Below are 12906 nucleotides of genomic sequence, written 5' to 3' on the forward strand. Positions count from 1 at the left end.
ACATTTGGTTCCTTTGAAGTTGTGGGAACGTACGTTTTTGGTTTCTTATTGGTTCTGGGAATGAAGCCATAAGTTTCCTGACCTGTAAAATTTTGCCTTTTTTTTTTACATTCTTAAAATGGAAGTAAAAATATAGTTTGTTCTGGGAACGTCAGTGTTTAAGGTGAAGGGAGGTTCTGAGAACATTTTACTATGGTTCCCTGAAAGTCTTCCTGGGAGGTTTTATTAATATTCTGAGAACGGTTTATGATTGTTTTTTTTTTAACATGTTCTGCTATATATATGGTGAGAACGGAATGTATATGTTTGTAAATAATATTCTTAGAAAGTTCTTTGAACATTTATTGTGTTTTTTATTGAATTTATTGAATAAGTTGTCCTCGATAGGCCTGAGCTCTAATGCCTGTGTCACGGATCCCTCTGGAACTTTCATTGTGCACACCTGGCCCCTATTCCCACTGATTGTATTTGTATATATGTGCTCTTTGTTCACCATGGTGGTGTTGATTATTGTTACAATGTCCATTGGTGTGTGTGAGTACCTGTGCTGTGTGTTTTGGGCTTTCTTGCCCTTGTGGATTGTGCAGATGATTACGGGTCTCGTCCCGTGTGTTAATCATTGTGCGCGTGTGTTATTTATTCGAGGTACTCCTCGCTCTTTTGTTTGGGTTTCAACCCTGTGTTTTTGTTACATGTCTGTTTGGCCTTCGTCCCCGTGCTTTTACATGGCACGCCGTCATTTGGGTGAAATTAAAAAAACTATTACACATTCCTGTGCCTGTCTCCTGATTCTTCATACCAACGTGACAGCCTGTTCATGGTTTCACGATTATCTTAGTGACAGAACTCAGGCCATCGTGATTGATAGGGTTGCGTCTGAATTTCTTGAATTACCACAGGGGTCATACCACATCGGTCAATTTTGGGACCTGTTCTCGTCACTACTTATATAAAATCCAATGGTCAATCTGTAAAAAAGTAAACTCCATCTATTTACGGATTATATTATTATGTATGTTATTGCCCCGACTGTTGATCTGGCAGTGTCAAAACTACAGTCAGATTTTATAGCTATGCAGAAATCCCTTGATAATTAAAAACTTGTGCTTAATTCAGGCAAAACTAAATACATGTTATGTTTACACTCTCGTAAGAATGTTTCAGATGAACTACAAGTTCACTCATTAGATGGTTCTCCAATCAAACATGTTCCCGCATACATATACTTAGGCATTTGGATTGATATGGATTTGACGTTTAAAAAACATATAAATGAGCTGGTTAAGAAGCTTAGGTTTAAAGTTGGCTTTTTCTACAGAAACAGATTGTGCCTTTCTCTAAGCAGTGGGGAGCAGATTATTCAGTCAACCTTTTTATCTGTTCTTGATTATAGTTATATCATTTATCAATGTGGCGCTGCTACTACTCTTAAACCTTTGTATGTAATCTACCATAATGCCCTTCGTTTTGTTACAGATGACAGTTTTGATACTCATCACTGCATCCTGTATCAGAAGGTCGGCTGGACTTCGCTAAAGACCATAGAGTTCTACATTACTTGCTTTTTGTTACCCTTCTTCATAAACCTCCGTGTTATCTAACTTTGCTGATGGAGTATAGACACCTGAGTTGCCTAACCCATTCACAGGATTGGTTAACACTTGAGGTTCCTACAGTAGGGTCTCCAGCGAGCTAGGTAAATATGCTTTAAGTTTTAATGCACCGTGTTGCTGAGTTATGTCTCTCTCACCTCATTGAATCTTGTGACCAGGTCCTCTACAGCATTGTGGGGCCGTCTGCAGTCAGCCATAAGATGGGGTTGTACAGGTTGGTGTGCCTGCTCCTGGGGCTGTGGCTGATCAGGGCCCCCTAGGTCGAGGGTGAGGAAACAGAGGTAGTCCAGGGGTAAGATCCGGCTGTATAGATGCAACTCCTGCTCCATGAGGACGTAGGCCATCTCCTCCGGGAAACTGACCAGGGGACAGAGGTCAGACAGCTCCTTGTTGACCTCCGTCAGCGGAGCTGCCGGCACCACACTGGACCCCGCCATGGGGGAGTGCAGCTGGCGCTCTGAGGGGGAGGGAGGAAATAGGAAATAGGGAGGGAGAAGGGTGAAGGAGGAAGGAGGAGGGAGGGGAGGGTGAGTCAAGAGGGAGTAAAGACAGGAGGAACATACTGTAGATTGTTTCTGAATTCCAATGTGTCCCCTAGCCCCTACTCATAGACACTTCCTGTAGAACTGAATGGATCAGATAAGTGTAAGCAAAATGGCTATAGCTCTATCCTACTCGCTGATAAGTCAGGTAGTATTTTATCCACATTTGATTAATATACATGTCATTTAATTTATTATGTAAGCTGACTTGATTCAATGCTTAATCAACTTGAATTTCATAAGATTCATATTGGTTATGGGACCTTTCAGGACAGCCCAGCCCAATGGACTTGTGGTGATACAGGGAGGAGAGTCGTTGTCTCCCCTGTTGCCGATGGACAGAACCACTTCCAGGAGGGTCCCTGAAATGTAGGCAGAAACGTCAGTCCTCTGTAGGGTTGCTCGGTAGCTAGACGCCCCTCCCCCTCCTGGCCATGGCAATGTGGCCCTCCTACGACACAGATCCCTCCTCTCGGCAGACGTCAGCAGCTTCCTGGAAGAAAGGAGTAGCTCTCCGGATCTGGCCACCCTTACTTCAGCACTCAGAGCATGGCATGCCTGGGAAGACAGAGGAAGATAGTCGTGTTCAGCAAGGCAAAACGTTTTGCTACGGAAAACAATTATCTTTGTTGTCATTGGACAAGTTCAGATAGTAGTCCCTAAATGTTAAAAACTTTTCTCCCTACTGAACACAACCCAGGCATGTCATCACCTAATCACACCCATAAAAGACATGCTGTAGCCTTTCTCATAAAATGTGCTATTATAACACTGTGTGTGTGCGCCAATTCCCCCTCAGGAGACTGAAAAAATGTGGAATGGGTCCTCAGATCCTCAAAACGTTCTACAGCTGCACCATCGAGAGCATCCTGACTGGCTGCATCATCGCCTGGTATGGCAACTGCTCAGCATCCGACCCCAAGGCGCTACAGAGGGTAGTGCGTACGGCCCAGTTCATCACTGGGGCCAAACTTTCTGCCAGCCTGGACCTCTATACCAGGCGGTGTCAGATGAAGGCCCTAAAAATGGTCAAAGTCGCCAGCCACCCTAGTCATAGACTGTTCTCTCTGCTACTGCACTGCAAGCGATACCTAAGCGCCAAATCTAGGTCCAAAAGGCTACTTAACAGCTTCTAACCCCAAACCACAAAACTGCTGAACAGTTAATAAAATGGCTACCCGGACTATTTGCATTGGACCCCCCTTTTTTTACTCTGCTGCTACTTGCTGTTTATTATCTATGCATAGTCACTTACCCCTGCCAACATGTACATGTTAAATTATTTGTACTCCATTTTAGCCTGACAAAAATCTATTTGAAGTGTCTGTCTGCTTCTGAAATGCAACTTGGCAGTTAGTCTAATATCAATACACTGTTGTTTGTCTAATGCATTTGTTTGAGCATTAAAATAGTGTGAAAATGAGGGTTGTGATATTAACAACGATTCTCAGTCAACAAAGTAGTGCCATTATGAGGAAGAGGTTCTTCTGTTGCTAGGTGACACATCTAAAGACAGTGCACCAAAAGCCCCATAACAATTGTGTCACAAACACCTTTAAACCCCCACCCCCCTCTCTGCCTTGTCCCTGGCTCTTGGACCTACAGTACTAAGCTCTTTAGCTACATGGGAAAACCTGATGGATGTGAACCAACCTAATCAAACAACAGGAATTTTCGTCAGACCACATGGAGAGACAGTAGTAGAAATGTATTGCTTTCATTTCTGATCTGTGTATCTGACATGGAAGTATTTCAATTCTCACATTGTAGCATTGTTGCATGTTAGCTGTAGGCAGATGGTGGAAATAGTACCCAATTGTCATACTTCAGTAAAAGTAAAGATACCTTAATAGAAAATGACTCAAGTGTACGTGAATACTATTTTAGTAATAGTCTAAAATTCATTAAAAAAAAGAAATATGCTTAGGTATCAAAAGTAAAAGTAGAAATAATTTCACATTTCTTACATTCTTACATCGTTATATTAAACCAACCAGACGGCACAATTTTTATGTTTATTATTTATTTACGGATAGCTAGGGGCACACTCCAACACTCAGACATAATTTACTAAAGAAGCATTTGTATTTAGTGAGTCTGCCAGATCAGAGGCAATAGGGATGACCAGGGATGTTCTCTTGATAAGTGTTCGAATTGGACCATTTTCCAGTCCTGCAAAGCATTCAAAATGTAACAAGTACTTTTGGGTGTCAGGAAAAATTTATGGAGTAAAAAGTACATTATTTCTTTAGGAATGTAGTGAAGAAAACGTTGTCAAAAATTTAAATAGTAAAGTAAAGTACAGATTAAGTAGTACTTTAAAGTATTTTTACTTAAGTACTTTACACCACTGGCTGTAGGTAAACCCTCTGATCCTGTAAAAATAATACATCAAGTAAAAAATGAAGTAAGCTTTATGAGACATCTTTTTGAGTGCGGACCCACACCTTTTTGCTTATCTAAACCCTCTGAACCCGGGGAGATGGTTGTTAGCCAGTATGTGGAAAGATGAGATTGAAGGTCAGGAGCAGCACCCTTGGAGGGTGCCCACCACCATAGCCCCTCCCCAACTGTGTATTTTACCCAGTGTTGGGAGAGAGAGAGGAGACAGGAAGCAACCCCTACCACCACCATCACCACACCTCCTGAAGACCCATAGCTCCAAACCTCCACCAACCCTCCGTAGGACTGGAGAGGACTCCACCACCCCTCTCCAGTCCCCTTTGGTTGTTAGTCAGTATGGGGAGAGAGGAGAGAGAGAAGTCAGGGAAGCGGATCCAGCTGGCAGAGCCTAACAGACATTGTGCTTTAGCTAAACCAAATATTTACTCCCTGGAGTCGAATATTCAGAAATTATATTCACATCATCCTCACAGCACTTTATCCTCCTTCAGTTCCTTTAAAGGGTATGGAACTCATAGTCATAAATGATGTTATTCTCTCCAACACATGAATGAACGCACTAATGAACAGTCGCATGCATGCACCAGACACACACACACATGTTCATTCTTATAGAATGTCTTCCATACTTCTATATCTATGTGCAGATATCATACACAACAGGTTGTCTTCTTGCTTAGAGACATAAAAGCCTTGAGACATGGCTACGTAACCCGACGGTTGCCCCAATCATATTGTATGATGACAGTGTTTCCCCTAGGATTTCTTTCAGCAGTGGTGACAAGGGTGGGGTGCATTGCTACTAGCATTAGCGCAATGACATGCTAGCTCCTCCAATAGACGTCCAGTCTTTGAGCAAACGACTATTCATTTAAAAGCGCGTATCGACAGCAATATAGGGAACACTTAAACAACACAATGTAACTCCAAGTCAATCACACTTCTGTGAAATCAAACTGTCCACTTAGGAAGCAACACTGATTGACAATACATTTCACATGCTGTTGTGCAAATGGAATAGACAACAGGTGAAAATTATAGGCAATAAGCAAGACACCCCCAATAAAGGAGTGGTTTTGCAGGTGGAGACCACAGACCACTTCTCAGTTCCTATGCTTCCTGGCTGATGTTTTGGTCACTTTTGAATGCTAGCGGTGCTTTCACTCTAGTGGTAGCATGAGACGGAGTCTACAACCCACACAAGTGGCTCAGGTAGTGCAGCTCATCCAGGATGGCACATTAATGCGAGCTATGGCAAGAAGGTTTACTGTGTCTGTCAGCATAGTGTCCAGAGCATGGAGGCGCTACCAGGAGACAGGCCAGTACATCAGGAGACGTGGAGGAGGCCGTAGGAGGGCAACAACCCAGCAGCAGGACCGCTACCTCCGCCTTTGTGCAAGGAGGAGCAGGAGGAGCACTGCCAGAGCCCTGCAAAATGACCTCCAGCAGGCCACAAATGTGCATGTGTCTGCTCAAACGGTCAGAAACAGACTCCATGAGGGTGGTATGAGGGCTTGACGTCCACAGGTGGGGTTGTGCCTACAGCCCAACACCGTGCAGGACGTTTGGCATTTGCCAGAGAACACCAAGATTGGCAAATTCGCCACTGGCGCCCTGTGCTCTTCACAGATAAAAGCAGGTTCACACTGAGCACATGTGACAGACGTGACAGAGTCTGGAGATACCGTGGAGAACGTTCTGCTGCCTGCAACATCCTCCAGCATGACCGGTTTGGTGGTGGGTCAGTTATGGTGTGGGGTGGCATTTCTTTGGGGGGCCGCACAGCCCTCCATGTGCTCGCCAGAGGTAGCCTGACTGCCATTAGGTACCGAGATGAGATCCTCAGACCCCTTGTGAGACCATATGCTGGTGCGGTTGGCCCTGGGTTCCTCCTAATACAAGACAATGCTAGACCTCATGTGGCTGGAGTGTGTCAGCAGTTCCTGCAAGAGGAAGGCATTGATGCTATGGATTGGCCCGCCCGTTCCCCAGACCTAAATCCAATTGAGCACATCTGGGACATCATGTCTCGCTCCATCCACCAACACCACGTTGCACCACAGACTGTCCCGGAGTTGGCGGATGCTTTAGTCTAGGTCTGGGAGGAGATCCCTCAGGAGACCATCCGCCATCTCATCAGGAGCATGCCCAGGCGTTGTAGGGAGGTCATACAGGCACGTGGAGGCCACACACACTACTGAGCCTCATTTTCACTTGTTTTAAGGACATTACATCAAAGTTGGATCAGCCTGTAGTGTGGTTTTCCACTTTAATTTTGAGTGTGACTCCAAATCCAGACCTCCATGGGTTGATAAATTGGATTTCCATTGATTCTTTTTGTGTGATTTTGCACATTCAACTATGTAAATAAAAAAGTATTTAATACGATTATTTATTTCATTCAGATCCAGGATGTGTTGTTTAAGTGTTCCTTTTATTTTTTTGAGCAGTGTATATATTTTTTTAAATTACATGATATTTTTTATAGCGGTGGCAACAATTTAGCAGCGGTGGACAATGAATATAGGGGAAACACTGTATGATGATGTCCTATTTCCAGTCTACCTTTGACAAAGTTAGCATATATTTGCTAGCCTTGTCCCAGACTCCCAGTTGTGTCTGTGCTGTCTTGCCAATGACCAATGACCATAGGAGTTGGCAAGACAGCACAAACAGATCTGAGACCATGCTGTGCATCATTTAGTTTAGCATACCGACTGTATCATCTGAATGCTCAAGTGACTTACTCTTTCCTCCAGCACTCTCTATGGCATGCATCTCAGGTCTGGAGAGCGTCAGGACTGACTAAATATTTTGTTTTCCAGGACGTGTACGTCCCCTTACCCGGACTGGCCTGGCCCGGCCTCCATCCTTATCAAGGATCAATCAGCCATGTTTAGACAGTCTGATACCTGCACAGCTCCACAGGCTCCACGGCCACATGCTTTATCAAACTCTGGGTCATGTTCATTAGGCACCAAACGTAAGAAAACGGACTTAAACATGGAGGGACTATACCTGAGGGGTATACTACAAAGTGGGATCAATAACTTAGCCAATACATTTGCATGAATATTCTGAAATGACCATTCTTTTTTTTTTAAAGACAAGCTTGAAATGGCCATGGTCTAATAGACTCGACAACCAAAAACACATATCTAAGTTTCGCTTTGAACCAGAAAATCAATTGTTATTTCTGGTTGTTTATCAGCTCCCTGGATTTGTCCAATAAGAACAGCTTATTTTTGTTTTCCGTAAGACATTTTTTTCCGAAAAACATTTTGCCATAATGAATATGACCCAGCATGAGCTGGGCTGGACCAGAGGCCTCCACAGACATTGGGAGAATGGCCGTCAATGGACCTCATTTGTCAAATGGTTGTATGGTCAAATCTCGTCATTCTCACTCAAAGCTCAGGATTTTGGTCGATTTCAACATGATCATAGGGTGCATCACAGTTGTCTATGGTGGTGTCTTCTCCTCATCCACTCTCCCTTCATTATGTACTGATCACGAGGAAGGTGAGAGCTGTATGTTAGAAGAAGCCTTAGTATTTGCATATACCAGTCCATTTCTTTCATATCAGAGCAGGTGAAGAAAGCCTTGGTTATTGAGATGCACAGTGTTGTTATATTTGGTTTTGTCAATTTTGTAAAGTTTCAATATTTAAAAGAAGAAAGTGAGTTGTAGTCCTACTTTCCATTCAGCTTGTTGCTGGTACTTGTACAATGATTTGTAGGTCTAAACCAATAACATTCTCTCTCAAATAGTTATAACTGTTTATTACCATCGGTCTTTAAACTACTGATAAACTCTTTACAACCCCTTTAGAAATGTTACATTAATGTTAAGTGTTAGTCAAATACCTTTCATATATTAAAAGTTAAACTCATGTAGTCAGTTTATACATTTCTGTCTGTTTAAATGAAACAGAACACATGCTGTATGTTTAGTCTAGAGGGATGAGAGAGAACACCCTACTACATTTGATAAATGCTTCATGGAGACCACCATCATCCCAGTCCCCAAGAAAGACAAGGTGACATGCCCAAATGACTATCGCCCCGTCGCACTCACCCCGGTCATAATGAAGTGCTTCAAGATGCTGGTCATGGCCCACATCAAGGCCAGCATGCCAGGCACACTGGACCCACTCAAATGTGCCTACCACTCCATGGATGATGCCCTTTCCTTCCTTATTCACACAGCCTTAATGCACCTGGACAAGAGGAACATCTATGTGAGAATGCTGTTCATTGACTACAGTTAAGCATTCAACACTATTGTTCCCTCCAAGCTCAACACCAAGCTCAGAGCCCTGGGTCTGGACACCACCCTCTGCAACTGGATCCTGTACTTCCTGACAGGCAGACCACAGGCTGTCAGGACTAGCAACAACACCTCCTCCACACTGACTCTTAACACAGAGGGCCCCCAGGGGTGTCCCTTTGCTAAGTGGCTTTGCATGACACTAACTCCATCATCAAGTTTGCTGACGACACCACGGTTGTAGGCCTGATAAGAAAACATTTCAAGTCAACCTATAGGGAGGAGGTATGTGAACTGGCATTGTGGTGCCAGGACAACAACCTCTCCCTTAACGTCAGCAAAACAAAGGAGTTGATTGTTGACTTCAGGAAGCAGCAGGGAACATGCCCTGATCCACGTCAATGGGACTGCAGTAGAGAGAGCAGTTTTAAGTTCCTTAGCGTCCACATCACCCAGGACTTGATTTGGACCAACAACACCACCACTCTTATCAAGAGGGCACAACAGCATCTTTACTTCCTAAGGCAGCTGAAGAAGTACTGCATGCCACCCTGGATCCTCTCCAAATACTACCGGTCCACCATCGAGAGCATCCTGACCGTAACCGCAAGGCCCTTCAGCGGGTGCCCCCACCCATCCAGGACATTTACTCAAAACGGTGCCTGAAGAAGGCCTGCAGCATCCTCAAGGACACCACACACCCCAGCCATGAGCTGTTCAAAGACTCCAGCCACCCTAGTCATAGACTGTTCTCTCTGCTTCCACACGGCAAACGGTACCGGCTTCTACCCCCAAGCCATAAGACTCCCGAACACCTAATCAAATGGCTACCCAGACTATTTGCAATCCTCCCCCCCTCTTCTTCTCTTTTACACCGCTGCTACTCTCTGTAGTTATCACTTTAATAACTCTACCTACATGTACATATTACCTCAACCAACCGGTGCCCCCGCACATTGACTCTGTACCGGTACCCCCCTGTATATAGTCTCGCTATTGTTATTTTACTGCAGCTCTTTAATTACTAGTTACTTTTATTTCTTATTCTTATCCGTATTTTTTTTAACTGCATTGTTGGTTAGGGGCTCGTAAGTAAGCATTTCACTCTAAGGTGCAGAGAGTCAGAGCAGGTGGTCAGTCCAGTTCAAGTGTTCAGCAGTCTGATGGCTTGTAGATAGAAACATTCAAATCAAATCAAAATCAAAATCAAATTGTATTAGTCACATACCTGTTGTATTCGGCGCATGTGATTTTGATTTGATTCACTACCTTGCCGTTGAGCAGACGGTATCAGAACATTAGGTCTGATACCAACAGGCTCAGAGAATGTTTCTATCTACAAGCCATCAGACTGCTGAACACTTGAACTGGACTGACCACCTGCTCTGACTCTCTGCACCTCAGCACACATGCACTCACTCACTCACGCACACGCCCACACAGATCTATATTCATCAACACACACACACACACACACACACACACACACACACACACACACACACACACACACACACACACACACACCTTCCCCAAAACACATGTAAATATTGGACTATAAATTGTGCCTTCCTGTATTATACTGATGCTAAAATGTTTATTCTATTCTATTGAGCCATTAACTTTATGTTCGTAATCTTATCTTTTATTATTCCTTATTGTTGTTGCATTGTCGAGAAGGAACCTGCAAGTGAGCATTTCGTTGGACAGTGTATACCATGTGTATCCTGTACATACAACTAATAAAACGTGAAACTTCAGCCATCTATAGAGCCTTCAATAGACTATAATACTGCAGCTCTTGTCACAAGGATGCATGTAGTGTATGTTTTCTATTGAAATGACAGTTGAGAAGAACATGTATGGAACCCTTGCAGCGCTGTCATGAGCAACTTTCATAAGCAACACTATGCCTATGTCTGGTAGGGTTTTACAAAACAGTTGATCAGTATCAAGGTTCTCGGATTACGTTCCAGTCGTCTGAAGACCGACAAATTGGACCCACATTTACCATCAGAAAGACAATCATACTCTAATTCGAGCGATCCCCACTGATATGAATAGCAAAGATTATAGTATGCATGGTTTGGTAGAAATGTTAGTCAAGTACTAGTGCTTTCTTTGAATTAACCATTTGAAAGAAAGAGAAAATATATTCTGACTTACATTAGAAGATCATGCCTAATGTGATACAGCCTCCAAAATTGGTGAAAGTCAGTAAATCCACAATAGTCGTGTCATGTCTGTATGTTCCAGTTTGTAGTGGAAGAGAGGAGGGAGATATGTTTGAGACAGAAGAGAGAGAGCATGTCTGAAACCTGAGAGAGAGAGAGAGAGAGAGTGTGTGTTTTGGGACAGCTCCCCTTATATGGTTAGGGAGACTGGGCATTAGCAAGAGGTATTAGGAAAATAACATTACCTTTATATATAAAACACACATCACCGTCTCTCATCTCCTACTGTAAACCACTACAGTGACTACATAGCCAGTATTAGCCACTGTGATGTAATTCACCAATGACTCTACTGTGGGTTCATTCAATATCTCTCTCTCTCTCTCTCTCTCTCTCTCTCTCTCTCTCTCTCTCATAATCTCTCATAATGGCAAAATGGTAAGCGTTGCAGATAGATATGAAATATGAAGCATAGACTAATTACAGTTCTCAGTTCTGCATTAAAAACAGTCAGGTCTTTTCAATACAATGTTTTTTTTTCTTGCAATGATTTGGTGTCAGAACTCCCTGATGACAGGAGTTGATACAAGATGCCTTGGGCTTCAACTAAAATATACAGGGAGAAAATTATCACAGCTCATCAGATCTGGGAAGAAAATAGTTCTCTTTTTTTGTTTATTTGAAAATGCAAACTTTTCAATACTCAAAGTAGTCAAATATAGTTTATATAGAGTTTCAACTAAAAGGCAACTATTTTCTTTGATATTCCAATAAAGGTCTCAGAAAATGTTGAATACCTCTCAGAAAACTGAATAATATTTGAAGGTATTTGAATATATGCAAGTTGTTTGAAAACAAAAACAAAAATGTATTTGATAGCTGACAAATATTTGATGAAGAACCAAAAACTACAACACTTAGTTTGATTAGTTTAAATATATGATCCTAAGCACATGGTTTGGAGGGCTCCTAGATATTCATCTTAATATAGCCTATTTTCTAGAATGAAATACATAAGGGATGGAATCCCCTCAACATTATAGTAGACCACTTCTGTAGCATCAAAATTACTAACAAATATATTTTCACAATGAGTAAGACATAAGGTAATACAGTAACACTAAACATCAAGGTTTTATACATGTGTAGTAATTTTGTAATTATTACAATAGCAGCATTGTTGTTACATAGGACTTTGGAAATTGCTTTATAATTGCATAAATAATGAAATTATTACATAAGTAGAATAAAGCACAGTCACTTCCTCTTGTGTACAGTAGTTACAAAACCTCTCAGCTCATTTGTATGCAATAAAATGCAATTACCAAAGTATTATGTAACAACATGCTAATAAAATGTTGCTCCAAAAGTAATTACAGCTTTATTACACAGGCACAAGAACAGTTTAATGTTAAGTGATACTGAGAATGCTAACAGTAACAACATGTCCCCCCCCACATTTTGAAATTGCATTTTTGTTCCCCCCAGTTTTATCATTGGAATGTGATTATAAAACGAGGCAACGGTGTGCTTTAGGACCATGCGGACGCCTCCGAGAAGTTGGGTAGACTGGTTGGAATGTTTATCCTACAGGATAAAAAAAATATATATATATATATATATATATATATATATATATATATATATATATATATATATATATATATATATATATATATATATAGAAATAAAAAGATTATGTCCTCCCCACTTCTAAAACCAAAGTTGCCCCCCTGGTTACAACTATAGTTATCCCAGGTCTGCAGCTCATAGACATATGCCTACATCTGTCATATCATATTGTAAATACATTTGATCCCAATGTATTTCAAAACCAAGACAGAAATGGTTTTTGCTACACAGCCATCCTACGAAAGGCTGTAGTTTGGGTGATGGGTGAAAAT

General features: G+C 42.1%; 1 protein-coding gene across 1 annotated transcript in view; it reads right to left on the reverse strand.

The window, feature by feature from the left end:
• Positions 1-12906, reverse strand: part of LOC115153352 (1-phosphatidylinositol 4,5-bisphosphate phosphodiesterase epsilon-1-like) — a 40734-nt gene that overhangs the window by 23504 nt on the left and 4324 nt on the right. Inside the window, exons 3-4 of the mRNA XM_029698705.1 lie at positions 2419-2713; positions 1751-2070 (exon numbers count right to left, since the gene is read on the reverse strand). Coding sequence (XP_029554565.1) covers positions 1751-2070; positions 2419-2713 — 615 coding nt within the window. The remainder of the gene's footprint in view (positions 1-1750; positions 2071-2418; positions 2714-12906) is intronic.

This window comes from Salmo trutta, chromosome 18, assembly GCF_901001165.1.
Source record: "Salmo trutta chromosome 18, fSalTru1.1, whole genome shotgun sequence".
Lineage (NCBI taxonomy): Eukaryota > Metazoa > Chordata > Actinopteri > Salmoniformes > Salmonidae > Salmo > Salmo trutta.